Source organism: Galeopterus variegatus, unplaced genomic scaffold (assembly GCF_000696425.1).
Source record: "Galeopterus variegatus unplaced genomic scaffold, G_variegatus-3.0.2 Scaffold1619, whole genome shotgun sequence".
Lineage (NCBI taxonomy): Eukaryota > Metazoa > Chordata > Mammalia > Dermoptera > Cynocephalidae > Galeopterus > Galeopterus variegatus.
In genome coordinates, this window is record NW_007727730.1 from 38,037 (window position 1) to 59,352 (window position 21,316).

Below are 21,316 nucleotides of genomic sequence, written 5' to 3' on the forward strand. Positions count from 1 at the left end.
TGGGGGGGGGGGGGGGGGGGGGGTGGCCGGGCCCGTGGGCACGTACACCCTGGTCGTGGTGACAGATGTTCAGGGTAAGCCAGCGCGGGGCCAGGACGCGTGTGTTTACTTCGCGCTTCTCTACCTAGATCGGAACTCTCGCTCCGTCAACTTCGCGATGGGGGTGTTGGTGATCCTGGGAGTGGTGGTTGTCACAGGGGCCTTAACGTACGTCTTCTGGACGAAGCGGAGCGGCATCTACCACGTGAAACAGGAGAGCACCTCGCTGCCCCTCACGTCTGTACAATCCGAGGGGGTGGTGGGAGAAGAGCCGTCCTCAGCTGCGAGAAGCCTGGGATCCTGAGCCAAAGAGGAGAGTACCTCGCTGCCCCTCATGTCTATTCAGGCCAACGAGGCGGTGGAGCTGCGGGACGCCTGGGATCCTGGGCCAAAGAGGACTGGGGTTTTGGCTGTATCCCCGGGTTCCGCATCAATAAAGCCTTTAGACTCCCTTGTCTGTGGCTTGATTCCACGCGCGTCCTGCGACAACCGCGCTGCGCGTGCATTGAATGGAACCGCTGAGGCGGAAGGGGGAGGAGCTTATAGCTCCCAGACGCGACTTGAACTCTGACAGGAGGTCTAGGCCTCAGCCAATGGGCTGAGGGGGTCGGGAGGGAGGCGGAGCTGCTCTTGGCCAATAGGCAGGCGCGCCCTCGCCGCTCTATGCCGCTCCGCCCCGGCTCGTTGGTCCCAGAAGGCGCCGGGTTTCCCAAGATGGCGGCCGACGTGTCCGTTACTCACCGGCCCCCACTGAGCCCGGAGGCTGGGGCTGAGGTTGAAGCCGGGGATGCCGCGGAGCGCCGGGCGCCCGAAGAAGAGTTGCCGCAGCTAGATCCAGAAGAGATCCGGAAGCGCCTGGAACATACCGAGCGCCAGTTCCGTAACCGTCGCAAAATACTGATCCGGGGCCTCCCGGGGGACGTTACCAACCAGGTATGGGGGGGCGGTGTGTGAGCGTGGCGGGAAATACCACCGTGCACGGGGGGAAGTGGGCGACACCAACGTCGGCGTGCGAGGGGGGATGTTGGCGGGGACGTCCAAGCGCGGGATCCACGCGGGGTCGGGAGAGACCAACAAGGGGATGTGGGGGGGCCGTGATGAAGGGAGAAACCAACTTTGGGCTGAGGGAGGACGTTGCTAGGGGCGACCATAGGCTTGGGCGCGACCAAATGACTTAAAGGGGCGGGGAATGGAAGGGGGCGGGCAGTTTTACCCTGTTGGGGTGTTGTGAATGGGTCGCTAGATTGGGGCGCGTGGACATAGGGACGCCAGTTGCCCCTACCCGGATTGTGCTTTTCCCCACCCACTCTACCACGGGGTGGCAGGACCTCATATCGAGAAGTTTCGGTTTGGGCTAGAGTACACCCCTCCATATCACGCGTTTATTCACTCTTCTCAGAGATAGATCCGGAAGTTATAGCAGCCCCTGGGGTCTCATCTCCAAAAGTCCCAGGATTAATTTGGAAAAATGGGGTCTCCTGCCCCCAGCTCCCAGATCTACAGGAAGCGACTAGGGGCTGCGTTCTCTGGAGCCCCCTTGGCTAATCTTCCCACCAGGAGTGCCCTTCTCTTGGGGCCTACATGGGGCAGGGCTTCCCAATGCTCTTTGGACCCTGGGAAATGACACCTGTACCGCCCTGCCTAGTGGCGGTGGGATGGGTTCTCTCTCCCTGCTCCTGAGAGTTCTTGCTCTCTGGTCCACCAGCACACCTGCCACGGTGCCTCCCCCCCTACCCCCCATGGTTGGGCCCAAGGCTAGTGGCGCCCCAGGAATGTTGGGAGGGGCATGGTTTGGGAAACAGACCTGGGTCAGGTGCCACGAAGCATGGTCTGGTTTGTTTCTGGAGCTGATCTTCCTCTGAGTCTCCTCACTCTCTCAGCTGGGGAACACGTCCCTCCTGCAAAGTGCACAACGTGCCTGGCACAAGTCAAAGCTGATTTGGAGAGGGTGGTCCTGTCAGCAGGAGGGAATTGGGAGGCACATGAAGCCACACAATGTGGGCTTATGAAAACGTGGACTCCCTAGTCAGGTACCCCTGGGTGGCTTTCCTGCTGCTGCCCTGGCCGACTGCACGATCTTCGGCAGATCCGTTCACCTCTCTGAGCCTCAGATTCCTCACGTACAAAATGGGTTTGTTAATACTTAACTTGGAGAGTTGTTGGAAACAGTTTTGCAAACGGAGGTTCAGACAGTTTAAAAGACTTCTCTAAATGCATACTGTCTAAGAGTGTGTTGTGTTGGTTAATAGCACAGGGTCTGCAACCAGGCCATGAATTCCAGCTCTGCCAGGTATGGGCTCAATGGCCTTGGGCAAATAATTTCATTGAGCCTCAGTTTCCCCATTTGTTAAATGGGGTGGTAATTGACCTGCCTTCAGAGCTGGTCCACATGAAGGTGGTACTGAGTTTCTCCCTTCAGTTCCTGGTGACTCCCTGTCCTTTGGCTTCTGTCTCCACAGGAAGTGCATGACCTGCTCAGCGACTATGAACTCAAGTACTGTTTTGTGGACAAATACAAAGGGACAGGTTTGTGGGGTGATGGGGTGGACCAGGGCAGGGGGTGACAGCCCCCGAAGATGGGAAGGTCTTGGCCTAGCATCTTCTCTCCTGAACTTTGGGTGGAATATATCACGCCAGGCCAGTGCAGCAGGTTGCACTGTCCCTTGTCCTGGGCGTCCATCTTGGGGTAGCCTTGATGTTCTCTTCCTGGCTGCTCAGCCAGTGCTTTGGCATTGGGCTTACCCTCTGCCCACCTCCCTCCCCCAAACCAGCCAGTCAGTCACCCAGGCCTGTCTGGTCTTCTTCAAGCCCTCGAAAATAATCGGTGCCCCTCCATTCCGTTGGCTTCCACCTGGGCCATGCCCCCTCTATCTCTGTCTAAATGGCAGCCTCCCTTCCCTTTCTCTGCCTCCATGATTTCGCACTCCTGCTCGTCCCCTCCCAGAAAGCCAGCTCCCGATCCCTTTGCAAATCTGCTCAGACCTGATCCTAACCCATTCTTCTCTCTCCTCAAACCTGTCTGAGGCTCCTTTGATGCTACCTACAAGGATGTGCCCCAGCTTCACCATTTCCCTGGGCCCCCTTTAGGTTCTGGGCTGTCCCTCTGCCATCCAGGTCCATCCAGGTGGAGTCAGGCAGCTCCCTGTCATAGCACTGACCACCCTGGGCTGTCGTCATTGGCTTGCCCATCTGTTTCCTGCACCGAAGGGTCAGCTCCATGAGAACAGGGACAGGTCTTGTGAGCCTTGGCGCCAATGCAGGAGGCCCTCAGTCGATGTCTGTACCTCCAGGCATTGTGCCAGGCGTTAGACCTCCCGGGGCCTCATTTGCAATCTGTAACATGGGTGGGAAGGAGCTGAGGACAGGTGCCCCTTAGAGACCCACCTGGTGGGCTACTGTAGTGGTTAAGATCTTGGGCCCCTTGCTGGCTGGTTAGCTCAGTTGGTTAGAATGTGGTGTTATAACACCAAGGTCAAAGGCTCTGCATCCCCTTACCAACCAGCTGCCCAAAAAAAAAAAAAGAATCCTGGTCTGTCCTGTCCTCACTCTGCAGCCTTGATTTATTTACCCTTCCTGAGGCTCAGTTTTCTTACTAGCAAATTGAGCATGACCATAACATCTACCTTATCTGCTTGGCATGGCCATGGAACCAAAGACATCAAAATACCTAATAGAGGATTCAGTTCCAGCCACCAGAAAAAAAAAAAGCACCTAAAAGGCTGTGAGTGCTGGGTGCTTAGTGACAGTCAACAAGTCAGCTATTTACTGAGCACCTAGAGCATCAGGGATCCAGATATTGAGTGACACTTCTGTTCAAACGGTCTTTCAACAAATATTTATTGAGCACCTACTATGTGCTGCTTTGTGCCAGGGATATAGCTGTGAACCAAACATTCGGTCTAGTCCAGGGAAGAGGATGTTATTCAAACAACTCCAGATGCGAAGGGGAAATGGTCTTGGGGACTAAAATCTACTGGGCACTGTGAGACAGCCGGGATCTAAAACAGGAGCAGTTGGGGTAGGCTTCACAGGGGAAGAGCTGTTTGCACTCAGACCTGAAGAGAGGGTTGGGGCTAACCAAGTGAATAGGTGGGGTTCAGTGTTCCACACTCGGGGAATGGCAGCTGTAAAAGCCACAGGCAGTGTGTGCCTGGCTTGTTGCAGGGAGCAGCTACAAGAGATGGGTGAGGAGGCCATGAGCCTGGGCCATGCACGCTCCAGTGGACCCTGTGATGAGAAGTCACTGGACAGGGGCATGGCACGACCTGATTATCATTTTGAACAAAGCTTCCTGCAGCTGCTGGGTGGATTGCGAATCAGGAGTGGCAGGGGCAGCAGGGCCGAGGTGCATTGGTTTCCTGGAAAGGCGGTGAGGGAGGCATGCAGAGAGGGGCCCTGGAGCCAGACTGCTGGGCTTCAAGTTCTGGCTCCTCCACTTGGGCAGAGGGTGCTGCTCTGGGCCCGTTTCCTCGCTGTCAAAACGGTGGTTATGAGGATTAAGCTCTTCCCAGATGACAGATGAGGAAACTGAGACCCCACAGCCATGTAGTGTTTGGGAATTAACCACTACCCTATGAATCACCAGAGTTTCACTTGTAGGTCTTAGGACAAAGCTGGGTGCACAGTGAGTGAGTGCTGCTGTGGATTGCAGGTAGACACAGGGGACAGCAGGGAGCTGGCCTCGTAGAGCCCTTGAGGCTCACCTGTGCCAGTTGATCAAGGCTGGTTACTGTTCCGATCGGCTGGTTCCTGAGATATCCTGGTGGTTCTTTATTCTGAGATCTCACATGGGGTGGAGGGGCAGGCCCTCGGGGCTCCTGCTGACCTCACACCCATCCTGCCGCTGCAGCCTTTGTGACCCTTCTGAACGGGGAGCAGGCCGAGGCAGCCATCAGCACCTTCCACCAGAGCCGCCTGCGGGAGCGGGAGCTGTCAGTGCAGCTGCAGCCCACGGATGCCCTGCTGTGCGTGGCCAACCTGCCCCCTAGCCTCACGCAGCAGCAGTTCGAGGAGCTGGTGCGGCCCTTCGGCAGCCTGGAGCGCTGCTTCCTGGTCTACAGCGAGCACACTGGCCACTCCAAGGGCTATGGCTTTGCCGAGTACATGAAGAAGGACTCGGCTGCCCGCGCCAAGTCAGATCTGCTGGGCAAGCCGCTGGGCCCACGCACCCTCTACGTGCACTGGATGGATGCTGGGCAGCTGACGCCCGCCCTGCTGCACTCCCGCTGCCTCTGTGTTGACCACCTGCCACCCGGCTTCAGCGATGTAGACACCCTACGCCGGGCGCTGTCGGCTGTCCATACTCCCAGCTTCTGCCAGGTGAGCCTTGTGCCTGGCGAGGGGGTGTTGGGGCACATTGCCAGGTCCAGAACACCTAATGGGTCCTTTGGAGTAACCTGCCTTCTCTAATCTCTCAGTTCCCTTTGCAGTAAAGCAGCACTGATGCAGCTTTGAATGAATGGGTCTCTTATTGGAGAGGCCACGAGGTGCTGCTGGTGAGGGCCGAGATGGGAGCCTAGGGTTCCCTATGCAACCCCAGGCCTCGGTTTACTGTCAAATACCGGCGAGGCTGTCTCTGTAACTGCTGGTGCTGAGGCTCACACACCCCATCATTTCGCACACTGATCGGGTATCTGTTGAGCACCTGTGGAGTGCCAGCCTTGATGTAGCACTGAGGTTTATCTAAGCTTTGAGGTCAGAAAGTTGGGCTTGGCCAAATCCCAGCCCTGCTCTGTACCCTGAAAAAGTTGCTCACTCTTGAAGCCTCAGTTTCCCTTCTCTGTAAGTGGGGATTCAAGTGCTCACACATTGGGTTGACAAAACAATGCCTTGCTCATTCAAGTGAACAGAATGTGCCTGGCACTTCTGTGTGTACTTCACCCATGACTGGTGCAGGGGGGCAAGAACAGGCTGGGCCCAGCTCTCTGAGGGACCGCAAAGGCCTAGTCCACAGATTCCCAAGGGGGACATTCCTCCAGCACTCCCTATGAGTTTTGAGTACATTACCTGTAAATGCTTCATTCCATAACAACCTAGAAAGGCAGGTGTCATCCCTCCACCTGTTTTCAGGTGAGGACACCAAGGCACAGAGGGATCAAGTGACATGCCTAGGGTTATACTGCTAGGGCCTTGCTCCAAAGCCCTGGGTCAGCCCAGAAGAGGCCAGTGTGTGGGCTCAGATGGGATCATCCTGGGCCCAGACCCCAGCTCTGCGACCTTGAGGGGGTCCCTGTCCCCTCCTATAAATGGGGTCTTGGTGCCCCATTGAAATCGGGCATCTGTAGGAGCCCCTCTCTTTATCCACTTATCACCCATTCATTCTGGGGCACACTTTTTATTTGCTGGACCCGATGCAGGGCTCAGGACACAAGGTGAATTATCTCAGTGGCCACATCCTCTCCCATGGAAAATGAAGACTGCAGGGTCATGACCAACTACGGTTTTCTCTCTGAGCCTCAGTTTCCCCATCTGGAAATGGTGCTAGCAGTGCATCGTGATCAGGTTGTTGTGAATGGCTGCTCATTCTTTTCTCCTCTTATGCATTCACCAGACATTTATCAAGTACCGGCTGAGTACCAGGTGCTGAGGCCTCTGAGGAGCTCACCGTCACATTAGGTGTCCTGGTTGAATGGAGGATGGGCTTGGGAGTCAGGCCGGTCAAAGTTTGAGCCTTGATCTTCCTATTTAGGGACCATGTGGCCTTGGTCACCCTTTGACCCCTCCAAGTCTCAATTCATCCCTACAGTAGGCATGATTATGAGAAGATGTGCATCCAGTCACCTCTGTGTTAAAAATTCTTGAGTTAAAAGTATAAAAAAGTATTTGCCTTAAATTTAAGTAAATGTATTTACTGCATGTAATGTAACCAAAGTTTTTATATCGATAGGTGTTCTTTTCACAAGCTCCTTATTATCTTTATGTATTTTTTTGTGACTGGCTTATACGGGGATCCAAACCCTTGACCTTGGTGCTGGTCTAATTATTTCAGACGAAGACAGGATTTCTTATATAAAGCAATTTCTTTGAATGGAATTTTGTTTTTTTTCCAGACCTCACATCATTTTCTTCTAATGGGGTATTGTGTATTTCTGCCTGTTGTCCAAGTCTTTTATTTTCTTATCCAGCTGTTTGTTATTCTTTTCTAGTTGCAAAGTCTCTTGCTCTAATGAGTTATTTTCTTAATCTAGCTTTTCTATTCTTTGCTGGATATTTTTAACTTTCACAATGTTTGATTTCCATCTCTAAGTCTTATAGTTCACTCCAGAATTGTTTTTTTCTTTTTCCCTTTTTTCTATTGCTGTTTTTTTTTTTTTTTTTTTTTTTTGGCAGTTGGCTGGTACAGGGATCCAAACCCTGGACCTTGGTGTTATCGACACTACGCTCTGACCAACTGAGCTAACCAGCCAGCCCCCACTGGTAGCTAACTTCTGAGCATTCTGTTTTCCTGAAAGATGCTTTGGTGAACTCTAAACCCTTCTAAAGTTGCTATTTTTTCCTTTCCAATTCTTTATTTTCTAGTTGTAGCTGATCACACTTTTTTTTTTTTTGGTGGCTGATGACTACACTTGTAACTGGGCACTCCTGCATCCCAAGAAAGCCAGATGGCAAGCTAGGAGTTTGTTGTCCTCATGGGGGGCACTTATTTTCTACATAATCAAGATGAGAATGCCAAGGAAATCCATAGACACCCCCTCCAGTGCATTTTGCCATTTATTTACAGGCAAATGTATGCATCTTAATTGCTTTATTTTATGTCAAAGTTGCTTAAAGACATTTGCTATAGAAATGTGTAAATTAGGAATCACAAGACCTTAGTGTCAATAAAAAGGCTATTTTAGGGCTGGCCAGTTAGCTCAGTTGGTTATAGTGCAGCCTCGTAACACCATGGTCATGGGTTGGGATCCCTGTACCAATCAGCTACCAAAAGAAAAAAATAAAATCTTTTTTGGTTTTTTTTTTCCTTTTTGTCTTTTTTCGTGACCAGCAACGGATCGCAACCCTCAGTGTAGCGCCCGTACTGGACCGGGACCAGCAACGGGATCGCAACCCTCGGTGTTGCGCCCGCACCTCGCTCAGCCAGTGAGCAGCCTGTCTGTATGTGGGATCCGAACCCTCGGCAGGAGCGCCACCGCGCTCCCAAGTGGCGCACTGTAGCAGTGTGCCACCGGGCCGACCCTTTTTTGGTTTTTTTAAAAAATTTTTTGCAGGGCCCAGCCCGTGGCTCACTTGGGAGAGTGTGGTGCTGATAACATCAAGGCCATGGGTTCGGATCCCATATAGGGATGGCTGGTTAGCTCACTTGGGAGAGTGTGGTGCTGACAACACCAAGTCAAGGGTTAAGATCCCCTTGTTAGGCGTCTTTAAAAAAAAAAAATTTTTTTTGTGATTGGGCCGTCCAGTCCCACTTCAAAATTCAGCATATCCAGAAAGGTCAGTGGGAAAGGGTCCATCCGGTCCCCGGCACCTTCTCCAGCTGTCCTGCTCATATCAGTTGTGTCTCATTTCATCGAGATTGTATTATTCATTTCAAAATATGTTCTTGCTTTCCCCTTTTCTTGACCCCATATTGCTGTGCCTGGTTTGGTTTTGTTTCTCCACTTGGCTTTGTCTCTGGCATCTTTCTGTGTTTGGATGCAAGATCTTTTGTGTTCCTTTTGCGGATGCACTGTGTTCCATCTTATGGACACTGTGCTAGTGCTAAACCATGACACAGTGATCAGTGTGTCATTTGGGACCAGGAGGTGGCTGGTTCCATGAAGGGCATTGGCGTAGCCTCTTCTGACCCCAGTTCTAGTTCTGTGGCCTGGACAGAGTACTGCCCCTCTCTGAGCCTCATTTTCTTTGTCTGCAAATAGGGGGTGCTCTCGGTGCCTTTGCAGTGCAGCAACACAACGCCAGTGGTATCCAACATGCAGGTGTGAAGGGTGATCCCTCTATGTCAGGCAGGGCAGGGGCTGGGTGCCCTCACAGCACCCACCCACAGTTTTAGCACCTGAAATGCCCTGAAGACAAGGAGGTTTGTTCCTTTAGTCTGTGTCAGGCCCATTTGGTGGCAAAGCCTGCTCTGAGATGATGTAGGCTGTTTGTGGCTTTTGTCTTCACATCTTGCTGCAGAGCTATTCATGTGTTTGAGATACAGGGAGCTGCCCAGACCCCACTGGGGGTGACTGATATGTGGTGTATAGTATGTGCAATATTCCACTTTCTCATCTCCATTTTTCTCCATTTCTGATCTCCAAACTTTCTCAATTCTGGAACACATGTGGCCCCAAGGATCAGGAGAAGGGGCTGTGGACCTGAAGAACCAAATGGCTGCTGGAGAGGGCAGAAGGACCTCCTTGGCCTGGCCATACCTCTGTTCTTTTTTTTTTTTTTATTTTTTTATTTAATAAAGATGACCCGTAAGGGGATCTCAACCCTTGGCTTGGTGTTGTCAGCACCACACTCAGCCAGTGAGCAAACCGGCCATCCCTATCTAGGATCCGAACCCGTGGCCTTGGTTTTATCAGCACCGCACTCTACCGAGTGAGCCACGGGCCGGCCTCATACCTCTGTTCTTGCTTCATGTCCTCCCACCCACCTGGCACTGTCAGCCTCAAACCCGAGCTTGGAGGCCACCTGCCTCACCCACAGGCTGTGCAACCTTCCCAGCCCCAGCTACAGTGTCCCCAGCCAGAGGTTTGTGGTTGGGTTGTACTCCAGAGCCACCCACCTCTTCCCCACCTTGTGCCATGGTGTGTTTGGGAATCCCAATTGAAGTCCCTCTTTGTGGCACTGCATGAGGCCCAGAGGAGTTGACCCCACGTGTGAGGTTGGTCCCAGCTCTGCCCTCCTGCCAGCTGTGTGGCCTGGGACACGCCAGCCTCTCAGTTGCCTCCTCTGAAAAATGGAGACGATGCAGCCTCCCAGGGCCGTTGAGAAGATTGGATGAGCAGATGCAGGAACAGGGCTCAGGACGGTGCCCGGCTCGGAGTCCACCCTCTCTGTGGGGTGTCACTATCATGATCGGGAGCCATGTCTGGTCACTGTGGTCACTTCATGTGAGGGCTGTGACCCTGGCACTCAGGCCTGCCCCCTCTCCCCAGCTGGCGTGCGGCCAGGACGGGCAGCTGAAGGGCTTCGCTGTGCTGGAGTACGAGACAGCCGAGATGGCAGAGGAGGCGCAGCAGCAGGCAGACGGCCTGGCCCTGGGGGGCAGCCACCTGCGCATCTCCTTCTGCGCCCCTGGGCCCCCTGGACGCAGCATGCTGGCCGCGCTCATTGCTGCCCAGGCCACGGTGAGTGTGTGCGGAAGGGGAGTTGGTGGGGATGGGGGAGCTCCCTCAAGATGCCAGGACCCCTGGCAGACACCCACTGTGGTCGGGGGCACTCTGAGCTGTCCCTCCATTCCGTTCCTCTCCTCAGGCCCTCAATCGAGGCAAGGGGCTCCTGCCTGAGCCCAACATCCTACAGCTGCTCAACCACCTGGGGCCGTCTGCCCCCCTGCACCTGCTCCTCAATCCCCTGCTGCATGGCAACGCAGGGGGCAAGCAGGGTAAGGAAACCCTTCTCACCTGAGAAGGAGAGTGAGGTCACCGGAGGGAGCTGATAGTGGCACGAGGAGACTGGTCCTCCCTGGGGTGGACCCTGCCCTTCCAGCACAGCAGCTGCCCTCTGAGTGCTTCAGTCTCCTGCTTCCTCAATAGGCTCGGGGCTGTCTTAGTGGTAGGGAGGACACTGGGGGTGCCCATCCAGGGACCACTATCCACCTCCCTGTGTTTCCCCCTAGGCCTGCTGGGCGCCCCCCCGGCCATGCCACTGCTCAGTGGGCCTGCCCTGTCCACAGCACTGCTGCAGCTTGCCCTGCAGACCCAGAGCCAGAAGGTAATGACCATGCCTGTGGCCTCCGGGCTCCTTCCTGATCCGCACACACACCGCAGCCCCTTTCCAAGCACTGCTCATGCTGCCAGTAGCTCATGGGATGTCTGGCTATGTCCCTGGGGCCCAGGACTCGCCACCTCCACCCCACACAGTAGGCTTTGCCTTTCCCTCTGCTCTGGAGAAGTCACCTGGCCTTGCTAGCTGGGGTGGCATCAGGGGACCTGGACACACCCATTTATAGCCTGAAACTGGGTGTGGGCTGGAAGAACACTGGCAGGCAGCAGGTTGTGAACAGACCATGCCCAGCAGCAATTCTGTGGGAGAAGGTCCAGGCCACACCCACTCAGTGTTCATACACAGACACATACACACAGGCTCTCAGACATACACACAGACTCACAGACACACAGACATAGACTCAGACACAAACAGCCAAGCAGACCCAGACAGAGACATACAGGCTCTCACACACACACACACAGACTCACAGACACACAGACATAGACTCAGACACATACACAGAAACACAGACATAGACACAAACAGCCAAGCAGACTCAGACAAAGACATACAGGCTCTCACACACACACACAGACTCAGACACACACAAACTCTTGGACACACAGGCTGTCAGATAAATGCACACACAGACATAGACACAAACACACACGCAGACTCAGACACAGAGACATACACACATAGGCTCTCAGACACACAGATTCAGACACACACACATACACACATAGATATAGACTCAGACAGACATAAAGATTCAGACACACACACACAGATACACAGACATACATACAGACACACACATGCACACATCACCCTGTCTGGTTTGGTTCACAGGGGCCTAGTCAGTGACATGGGGGTGTCTGATAGTAACTGAGTGTGAACTTGTGGGCTTGGGCCCCTGTGTGACTGAGCATGACTGAAACCCTGTGTGGCTGTCACACGCTGTGTGGCTGCAGTTGACACTGTGCTGTGTGTTTTGGGCACTGCTCCGTGATAATCAGCAAGGGGGCTGGGTGTTGGATGGTGAGTGTCTAAGAAGGTCTGTCACCATGTGTCAGGGGTGGCAGGCCCTGACACTTTGAGTGGTCTGTGTTCCCTGCGTTTCCCCAGCACCTAGGATGCAGCCTGGCATGCAGGAGACCCTCGGTCACCATTGGCTGACCAGATGGGTGGTGGATGAGGTGTCGCAGGCACTGGGGGACACTATGCATGTCTGCTAAGGGCTGGAGTGTGGGTGTGCTGGGTGACGTGACCACTGATACTCTGGGCCACTTCATCACTGTTCTCCAGCTGCCTGTGCTCTGTTCCTAGAAGCCTGGGATCCTGGGAGACTCACCCCTGGGCGCCCTGCAGCCTGGGGCCCAGCCGGCCAACCCCCTTCTCGGGGAGCTGTCCACAGGTAACACAGATCCCAGCCAGCCCATGTCTCTCTGGGCACCAGCCCACTTCCCCCTCCAAGCCCCTTTTCTTAACTGGGAGTGGCAAGTTCCCAGCTGTGTGGCCTGGGGCAAGTGACCCAGCCTCTCTGGGGCTCAGTGTCCTTGTCTGTCACGTGGGTTCCCAGCTCACGGGTTGGCCATGAGCGTCCTAGAAGTTGATGCCCTTAGAGGGCTTTGTAGTTGGCCTTGGCCACTGGGCCCTGGGAGGAAGGGTCCTGCCTGGCTGCTGATAGCCTCCTTCTCTCTGTAGGGGGGGGCCTGCCCCCGGAGCTGCCGCACCGGCGAGGGAAGCCACCGCCCCTGCTGCCACCTCTGCTTGGCCCCTCTGGGGGTGACCGGGAGGCCATGGGACTGGGTCCCCCAGCAGCCCAGCTCACACCACCCCCTGCCCCCATGGGGCTCCGAGGCAGTGGCCTCAGAGGCCTCCAGAAAGACAGCAGGCCTCTGCCCACGCCCCCTGGAGTAAGGCCCCACCCTGCGCCCAGCACCCTGCCAGCCTCCCACCCGGCCAGGTCCCCTCTGCCTGGGGCCCTTGCAAATCCAGCCCTCCCATTACAGGTGTCGCTGCTGGGTGAGCCCCCCAAGGACTACCAGATCCCTCTGAACCCCTACCTGAACCTACACAGCCTGCTCCCAGCCAGCAACCTGGTGGGTAAGGAGGCCAGGGGCTGGGGAGGCACCGGGAGAAGCCGCCACCCAGCTGACGGCCCCCTGCCTAACCCCCCGGCCCCTGGTGGTGGTGGTGGAGGTGGCAGTGCCAGCAGCAAAGCCTTCCAGCTCAAGTCCCACCTGCTCAGCCCCCTCACCAGTGCTCGCCTGCCCCCTGAACCGGGGCTGCCCGACAGCTACAGCTTCGACTACCCCTCGGTGAGTACCTGGCTGCCCTGTGGTCAGCCAGCTGCTGGGGCACTTTGTCCCCTGAGGGCAAGTCATTCTCCAAACTGATGTTTCCCTGGTACTGACTGTGCCAGGCCAAGCACTAGGGAGGCCATGGGGAACATGCCAGGCACAGTCCCTACCCTTAAGCCTACTATCTGTCTCTGCACATCAGACCTTGCTGCTTGTCTGTCTGTCTGTCTGTCATTCCCAAGACCTGGATGATCTCACCCTGCATCTGTCTGTCGGTTTGCCTTTCTTTCCAAAGAGGCCTTAGGCCACACCCTTTTTCTCTCTAGAGACGGAGCTCAGCATCCTGTCTGTCCTGTCTGTCCGTCTTTCTTGACTTTGATCCTGTCTCTGTCGCTGGAGAGTTGGTCCTTCTATGATCCCAACTTCCTCCAGGTCAAAAATTGCAAACTGGCTGCACACGCGCCTGTGTCCCAGCTACTCAGAAGGCTGTGAGGCAGGAGGATCACTTGAGCCCAGAGTTCTGGACTGTAGTGTGTGCTGTGCTGATCAGGTGTTCCCACTAATTTCGGCATCAATGTGACCAGGGAATGGGGGATCCCCTGGTTGCCTAAGGAAAAGTGAAGTGGCCCAGGTTGGAAACGGAGCAGGTCAAAACTCCCATGCTGATCAGTAGCAGGATCATGCCTGTGAGTAGCTGCTGCATTCCAGCCTGATCAACACAACTCTTGAAAAGAAAAAAATTTGCAGACTGGTCCTCCGCAGGCCACCCGTGTTGTTTGGCCTACATTGGGTTTAAAATAAAAACAGAAATAAATGCCAACATGTAAAAATTGTGAGAGTACACCCAGCTGGGATTCCTAGCTTGTCTTGGAAACTCCGCACACCTGGTCCCATGAGGGCCACACTCCTCAGCAGCCATCATTGGGGCCGAGGGGTAGCCATCCCCTGGGACGGGGCCCACATCTGGTCTCCTTTCAGCTGCTCCATTCTCTTGTGGCCCCTGCAGGCTGAGTCTGCCCCCTCCTGGGCCCACAGTGGAGGGGACAGACTTCCCTGATGACACCATGCCCTGGAGTTCAGCCAGGGGCAAGCTTGGTAGAGACCCCAACCCAGCATGCTTCTCCTGCTTCCTCTCAGGACATGGGACCTCGGCGGCTCTTCTCCCACCCACGGGAGCCAGCCCTCGGGCCTCACGGAGCCAACCGCCACAAGGTGAGAGCTACCTTGTGCACCCACCTCCTGGGGGCGGTGATTAGCTTTTGCTGTGGAAGAAGCCATCCTGTCACTTAGTCATTCTGGGGGCACTGAGCAGTTCCCTGCAGCCACCTCGCAGCTTGATGGGACTCCTGGGTCCACAATGGCCTCTCTCACATGGCTGGGGTTCAGCAGGCTGTGTAGGGACTTGGGCTGGGGCAGGTTGTCTCTGCTCCACATGGAGATGGCTCATCCTCCAGCAGCCAGAAAGCCCAGAATTGTTTGGGGGGATCCTGCGTACGGGGGTGGACACTACTTTTTTTTGTTTTTGGCGGCTGGGTGGTACAGGGATCCAAACCCTTGACCCTGATGTTGTAACACCGCTCTTGAACCTACTGAGCTAACTGGCCAGCTCAGTACAGTTGTCTGTATTGTTCAGCCAGCCCCTTCCCTGCAGATGTCCCCCCCACCCAGTGGCTTCGGCGAGCGGAGTGGTGGGGGCAGTGGGGGGCCCATGTCTCACTTCTATTCGGGCTCCCCCACTTCCTACTTCACCAGTGGCCTGCAGGCTGGCCTCAAGCAGAGCCACCTCAACAAGGTGAGGAGCTCCCTGCCCCAGGACAGATCCCCAGGGACAGGCAGGATGTGGGGGGTGGGGAGCTGACATCATAGCTCTGTGACGCTCAGTGCCTGGGCCAAGGCTGGGGTGGTGGCAGGGGTCAGACTTGCTCAGGGCAGAGTGGAAACAGCCCATTGTCCTCCCCCTGAGTGTGTGTATCAAGCACCTGGCACCGCCTAGTCTTCCAGTTGGGCAGCCCAGAGTGTGGGTGGGACTTGCCCCATTTGACAGATGAGGAAACCAAGGCTCAGAGAAATGGAGTAATCTGCCCCAGGTCTCATAGTCCCTTGAGGGGATAGTGTGGATACTTCCTCTCACCCCAGGAAGTCACCTATCCCACCTCTCTCCCATTTCTCCTAGGCAGTCGGCTCCTCCCCACTGGGCTCTGGTGAAGGGCTCCTGGGCCTCGGCCCTGGGCCCAATGGTCACAGCCACCTGCTGAAGGTACAGGCAGGGGGTGGGGACATGCAGGGCTGGGGAGCCCCGGCCCTCAGGTGGCCCCTGACCCAGCCCCCCCACCCTCTGTCTTCAGACCCCACTGGGCGGCCAGAAACGCAGCTTCGCCCACCTGCTGCCCTCACCTGAGCCCAGCCCGGAAGGCAGCTACGTGGGCCAGCACTCCCAGGGCCTCGGTGGCCACTACGCAGACTCCTACCTGAAGCGGAAGAGGATTTTCTAGGCGCCAGCGCCAGAGATGCTCAAAGGCCCACACCAACCAAATCTCTTTTGGGTTTTCTGGTGTTTTGTGTTTTTGTTTTTTTTTTCCTTTCTTTCGGTGATAGAAAAATCTCTGAAAGACTTTGCTGACCAACCAGCCAGAGCCCGAGGAGTGTGGGGGAGTCTGGGGGCCTCACTGCACCTCTGGCCTGCTCCCGGCACTGGCCCTGCAGCCTTAAGAGAAAGGGGCCCCAGCCTGCTCCCTCTCCTGCCCCGTCTCCTATCCTCTGCCTGTGCCCATCTCTCTGGGAGTCCCCTCCTGCCTCATCACTCCTGTATTTTGGCCTTTCGAGTGCCTTGGAGGTTTCCCTGACCTCCTGTGAGAATCAGAGACTGTGCCCTTTTTTTAACTTTGACAATTGACTTTTATTTCCTTTTCTAATTTTTATTACTTTTTAAACTGTCCAGGGCGACCCCAGCTCTGATTCCGTCAAGGTCCGGTCTGTCTGGGCCTGTATTCCACATTTTTGTTTTGAAACAGCTCAGCCTTTTTCTATTTCCCATGTCTGCTGTAGGCGTGGCCGTCTCCTGCCCCTGCCTGCCCACTCTGGCCTGAACCCCAGCCTTGGGTCCCCGGCTCCCTGCCACAGTCCCCTCACTTTCTGATGCCTTAAAGCTGGGCCCCAGGCCTGGCTGGCCGGAGCCTTTCAAACACCAAGCTCTGGAAGCTTGACTAAGGACCAAACAGCTCTGGCCTAGGGATTGGGCCCCTCTACCCAGAATCTTCACCCTGGGGACAGTAGAAGGCCAAAGTCTTGGCCTTCGCAAACCAATCCTGCCACCCCTTCTGCCCAAGCCTAGGTAAAGAGACGAGCCTTCTCTGCCAGCTTAAACCAGTTCCCCTGCTGTCTGTCTGTGGGAGCCAGGCATGGTGCCCATCTCAATGAGCCTCTGCTGTGCCCCCCTTGTTGAAGATGAGCTCCGCCTCTCCATCCCCAGGCCAGATCACTGGGAGCCGGCCTCCTTTTGGCCCAGTGCTGGGAATGACAACTCCATGCAGATAAGCTCTGCACTTGCCTACTGGCAGGACCTGTCGACCTGAGGTGCGCCTAGGCCCTGCCCCGGGCTAACTGGGCCACCAGCTTCCCTCTCCTGACTCGGGCCGCATCCACTCCAGGGGGTGTCCTATCCCTGATCTTCCCACACAGACCTTTGCTGAATTAAAGTTTGTAAGTAAATGGTTTTAAAGAAATCAGAACTGGCTGGTTCTTGGGACAAACAATGGGCCTAGGTGGGAGGTTTGGGAAGGCCACGCAGGTTTCTGTGCACCGGACCTTTCACCAAGCTTTCCCACTCTAGAAGTTCCCAGTGGATTCCTTGCAGCCTCAGGCCCCATGAATAGAGGGCGCTTATATTCGAGTATTTACGCTTTGCTCCCGTGGCCGGCAAGGCGCATGCTCGGTCGCTGGGTCACGTGGTGCCTGTCATGGCCGCTTCCGTGGTCCGGGGAGGCGTGAAAGCCAGGGTCCTGTTGCAGGCTGCTAGCGGCTCCTGGTGGAGCGGACCAGGGGGTTGTTCGGGGTCCGAGGAGGCAGCGGGGCCAGCGACAACGAGGAAATTCCGGGTGACAGGTACCCGGGATGTCTGGGGTGGGCATCATTAACCCGTCGAACGCCGGCAGGGCGGGGTGCAGCCGCTCACCGAACCGTGTTTTCCAGGCTCACGCCCGGCGGGAGAGGAGGAGGCCGGGGGCCCTGAGCGGCCCGAGGATGTGTGAGTGCAGGAGGCTAAGTCCCCCGTTCCTCGTCCCACGACGTTGCTCCTTTCTCCGCCTTGCCTTGCAGCCACATCCCAAGGTCCCCTTTCTGTCTCGCCCTATTCAATCCCTGTCCGTTAAGCCCCAACCGCGACTTCCTGACCCTAGATTCTACCCGGCTCCTGCGCCCGTCCAGTTCGGCATCCTTACCTCCATCTGCCCCTAGGGTGAATGTGGTGTTCGTAGACCGGTCTGGCCAGCGGATCCCAGTGAGCGGCAGAGTTGGGGACAATGTTCTCCACCTGGCCCAGCGCCATGGGGTGGACTTGGAAGGTAGGAGCTGGACACAGGGAACTGGGGAGGCCCTTATCCATTCGTCCAAAAAAACACAAACTAGATAAGTCTCTGCACTGCTTAACCCACTCATGGCTTCCCACTAAATATGGACTAAAATCCAAACTCCTCACCCTGGTCTCATCCCTTGCTCAGCTCTTACTTACTGAGCATTTATTAGAAGCCACTGGAACTCCTGCCCTCCTTCCCCTTTCCTCTCTGTATTCTAGCCACACTGGCTCTCTTGCTGTTCCTCAAATATCCAAAGGCTCATTCTTGCCTCAGGACGTTTGCATTTGCTGATCCTTCTGTCTGATGTGCTTGCCCAGCAAATACTCTATTTCCTCCTCAATATATGTCAGTCTCTCTGACAGTCCCTTTCCCCTCTAACCAGCTAAATCCCCCACACCCCAGTCCCTCTATCATATTAGTGTGTGTTATTGTCTTCATCACACTTCTCCCTGTTTTGTTTCCTTCTTTGTCATTTGTACCCCAGTGAGATCAGAGAGCCTTGTTCACCTGTTCACCTGTCTGTTGCCTATGATGGTACTTAGACGTAACAGGCATTATGTCAATGTTTGTTGAAGGAAAGATAATAATTTTAAATTTAGCAGAGCTTAATTTTTTTCGAAAAATAATAATAGCAGAAATTACTTTAAGCATGTTAATACATATTAACTGATTGAATCTTCATGACAACTTTATTCAGTAGGGGAGACCGTTATTCCATTTCATAGATGAGGAAACTAAACCCCAGGTTAAGTAGACCTGAACTATAAAGGCAAGGGCCCTATGTTCAAATTTTGCCTCTTATCAGCTGTGTGACCCTGAATAAGGTACTTAGCTTTTCTGGGCCTCTGTTTCCTCATCTATAAAATGGGAATAATTTAGTTCCTGTATCACTGGGTTGCTGTGAGGATTAAACAATGTTTAGTAGTGCCTAGTGTCTGGCATGTGGTTAGTGAATAGTTGGGATTATTATACTGGATGATCTCAGTTTTTCTTTTGTTTGTTCTTTTGTGTGTTTGGTTTCTTTTGTTGTTGTTGTTGTTTTTGGTGGGTTTTTTGGGGGCAGCTTGCTGGTATGGGGGTCTGAACCACTGATCATGGTGTTATCAGCACTACACTCTAACCAACTGAGGTCATCTCAATCTTTTTATTTTTTTTTGGTGGCTGGTCAGTATAGGGAACCAAACCCTTGACCTTGGTGTTATAAGGCTGCACTCTGATCAAATGAGCTAATGGGCCAGGCTGATCATCTCATTCTTACATGATGAAGATGCTAAGAAGGTGGGAAACAGCACGAGGAAGAGATGCCTAGGGCCTACGGTATTTGGAGTTTCAAGGCCCAGACTGTTTCTCCCCAGGAGCTAGCATAGGCAGATCACAGAGACATTTGAATGCAAACGGGGCTGCTAGGTCAGGAGGCTGCCTTTCAGCTCCACCCTCACTGTCCGACATTTCTGGAAGAGGGAAGAGAATTCTGAGCTTAACATCCTCCTGTGCACTTATGACATGTTTCTTGAGCATCTACAACATGCCAGGCTGAGTGCAGAGAGAGGAAGGCAGCTTGCCAGGGAACAGGTAAACCCAGAGGTTAAGATGGTTGCTTCACAGTTGGTTAGAGCACAGTGTTATAACACCACGGTCAAGGGTTCAGATCCCTGTACCAACCAGCTGCCAAAAAAAGGTTGCTTCAGGCTGTATAAATGCTATACAAAAATCATTATTATTATTTTTTTAAAAAAAGATTACCGGTAAGGGGATCTTAACCCTTGACTTGGTGTTGTTGGCACCACACACTCCCGAGTGAGCCACGGGCCAGCCTCAGCTATATAAAAATTAAAGGCGGGAGGAGATAACAAGGGGGCAAGGAAAAGGAGGTGGGGGAATCGGGACAGTTGAGTCGAGTCCCAAAGATGAAAAGGATCCAGCTGTGGATTGAGTGGAAAAGTCATTCCAGGCCATGGGTACAGCAAGTGCAAAGGGCCTGTGGTGGGGCCAGTGTGGCTGAAGTGGAGTGAATGAGGCAGGGGGGAATCTCAACGACTGAGTGGAGGAGTTTGGGTTTTATTCCAGGTGTGAAAATCCTTTGGAAAGTTTTAGGCCAGGAGGGACACCAAGATCACCAAGAACTTCTACAGTGGTCAATCAGAGGGTTTGGGAATGTGTCCAAGGGCAAATGGTCAACAGAAAACCCCAGGTTCTGTATCATTCTTTTTGCGGGGGTTGAGAGGGTCGGTGTCTGGCCAGTAAGGGAATCCAAACTCTGGACTTTGGTGTTGTAACACTGTGCTCTAACCAACTGAGCTAACCGGCCAGTCCCTCTGTGTCTTTCAACCCTGATTCCCCTACCACCCTGGGTCCTGAATCAGCCAGCCCCTCCTTCAGGAGCAGCAGGGAGGTGAGAACGCATTTGCCCAGCACAGTGATAGGGTCGCAGCAAGGGCTCACAGGCTACAGGGAACCTGGCTGGCCTTTCTCCTGTCAGCTACCCTGAAGCCAAGTCCGTGCTCATTAATGGTTCCACGTACCCATCCAGGTCCTTGGCCTGGTGGGGAGTCCTTGGGAAATGGGCCACTCTGGACAACCCTTTGTAAAGCCTGTATGCAGCTCGGGAACAGCTAGCTGAGTAAATGACAGGGTGCAGAATGGACACGGGGTGTGCAGGCACATAGTGAGACAAAGGGCTTCTTCTTTTCACGCTTTGCCGCATGGCACCTGCCTGGCTGTGCCCCTCACCGAGACTCCCCTTCACTTCCTGCCCGCAGGGGCCTGTGAAGCCTCCCTGGCATGCTCCACCTGCCACGTGTATGTGAGCGAAGATCACCTGGACCTCCTACCCCCTCCTGAGGAGAGGTGAGTGGGACAGCTCCAGCCAGCTCTGAATGGCAGGGCTTGGCCACTGAACCTCTGGACTCCCACTGTCCAGAGGGCCACCTGGATGGCAGGGGAGGGCTGCCCATCTCCCCACCAACCGGGCCAGTGTGCCCGCTGCTCACTACCACCCTCGTTGCCCCAGGGAAGACGACATGCTGGACATGGCTCCCCTCCTCCAGGAGAACTCGCGATTGGGCTGCCAGATCGTGCTGACGCCAGAGCTGGAAGGGGCTGAATTCACCCTGCCCAAGATCACCAGGAACTTCTACGTGGACGGCCATGTCCCCAAGCCCCACTGACATGGGCAACTGGACTGTCAGGGCCTGCCCGTGGCCCTAGAGCCAGGACTGAAGGAATAGCCAAGCTGCCAGCCCCGCCCAGAGCACGGGCAAGCCCGAGAGAGACGGAGAAGCACCTGCGCAGGCCAAAGCCCCTGCTTGGGAGAGATCCGTGTCCAGGCTCTGGTGGGGACAGGGCCCCTACTGGGGTGGCCTCCCCCAAGACCCTGGGAGTCAGGATGTGAATAGAGATGGACCTTAAATCAGATCTGCAATAAAGCTGTGTTACAGACCTCCTGCATGTCGAGTGTCCTTGGGGGGCAGACCTCGGGCTTACCACCACCTCTGCTGGGGCCCCAACTCTCCGCCCACTGCAGTGATGGGGTGCTCGGGA

General features: G+C 54.9%; 3 protein-coding genes across 4 annotated transcripts in view; all 3 read left to right on the forward strand.

Annotated features, from left to right (window-relative positions):
- ICAM3 (intercellular adhesion molecule 3) overlaps window positions 1–490 on the forward strand; it is a 13,527-nt gene extending 13,037 nt beyond the window's left edge. Inside the window, exon 6 of the mRNA XM_008578025.1 lies at window positions 129–490. Within this exon, the coding sequence (XP_008576247.1) occupies window positions 129–343 (215 nt within the window). The 3' untranslated portion in view covers window positions 344–490. The remainder of the gene's footprint in view (window positions 1–128) is intronic.
- A 143-nt stretch (window positions 491–633) lies between these two features.
- RAVER1 (ribonucleoprotein, PTB-binding 1) lies at window positions 634–17,448 on the forward strand. Of its 2 annotated transcripts, XR_550878.1 has the most exons (14): window positions 703–972; window positions 2,499–2,565; window positions 4,889–5,358; window positions 10,125–10,316; window positions 10,444–10,573; window positions 10,808–10,902; window positions 12,229–12,316; window positions 12,607–12,818; window positions 12,915–13,223; window positions 14,343–14,417; window positions 14,857–14,997; window positions 15,379–15,462; window positions 15,551–16,904; window positions 17,394–17,448. XR_550878.1 is itself a non-coding variant. In XM_008578013.1 (13 exons), the coding sequence occupies exons 1-13, from the start codon at window positions 703–705 to the stop codon at window positions 15,695–15,697; spliced, it is 2,280 nt and encodes a 759-aa protein (XP_008576235.1). In that variant the 5' UTR covers window positions 634–702; the 3' UTR covers window positions 15,698–16,927. The 2 variants fall into 2 exon arrangements, 1 of the variants encoding a protein (XP_008576235.1); XM_008578013.1 differs by lacking the exon at window positions 17,394–17,448 and having other exon boundaries at window positions 634–972; window positions 15,551–16,927.
- Window positions 17,009–21,221, forward strand: FDX1L (ferredoxin 1-like). Its single transcript, XM_008578011.1, has 5 exons — window positions 17,009–17,306; window positions 17,394–17,448; window positions 17,658–17,764; window positions 20,536–20,623; window positions 20,787–21,221. Exons 1-5 carry the CDS (start codon window positions 17,162–17,164, stop codon window positions 20,941–20,943), a joined length of 552 nt encoding a protein of 183 aa, XP_008576233.1. The 5' UTR covers window positions 17,009–17,161; the 3' UTR covers window positions 20,944–21,221.
- Window positions 21,222–21,316: the final 95 nt, after the last annotated feature.

Excerpts from the sequence above, each read along its gene's own strand:
- RAVER1 (XM_008578013.1), top strand. The coding sequence starts at position 703 with ATGCCGCTCCGCCCCGGCTCGTTGGTCCCAGAAGGCGCCGGGTTTCCC. Across the intron at positions 5,359-10,124 it reads ATACTCCCAGCTTCTGCCAG|CTGGCGTGCGGCCAGGACGG; the intron begins GTGAGCCTTGTG and ends CCCTCTCCCCAG. Across the intron at positions 12,317-12,606 it reads TCTCGGGGAGCTGTCCACAG|GGGGGGGCCTGCCCCCGGAG; the intron begins GTAACACAGATC and ends TTCTCTCTGTAG.
- FDX1L (XM_008578011.1), top strand. The coding sequence starts at position 17,162 with ATGGCCGCTTCCGTGGTCCGGGGAGGCGTGAAAGCCAGGGTCCTGTTG. Across the intron at positions 17,307-17,393 it reads GAGGAAATTCCGGGTGACAG|GCTCACGCCCGGCGGGAGAG; the intron begins GTACCCGGGATG and ends CGTGTTTTCCAG. Across the intron at positions 20,624-20,786 it reads CTACCCCCTCCTGAGGAGAG|GGAAGACGACATGCTGGACA; the intron begins GTGAGTGGGACA and ends TCGTTGCCCCAG.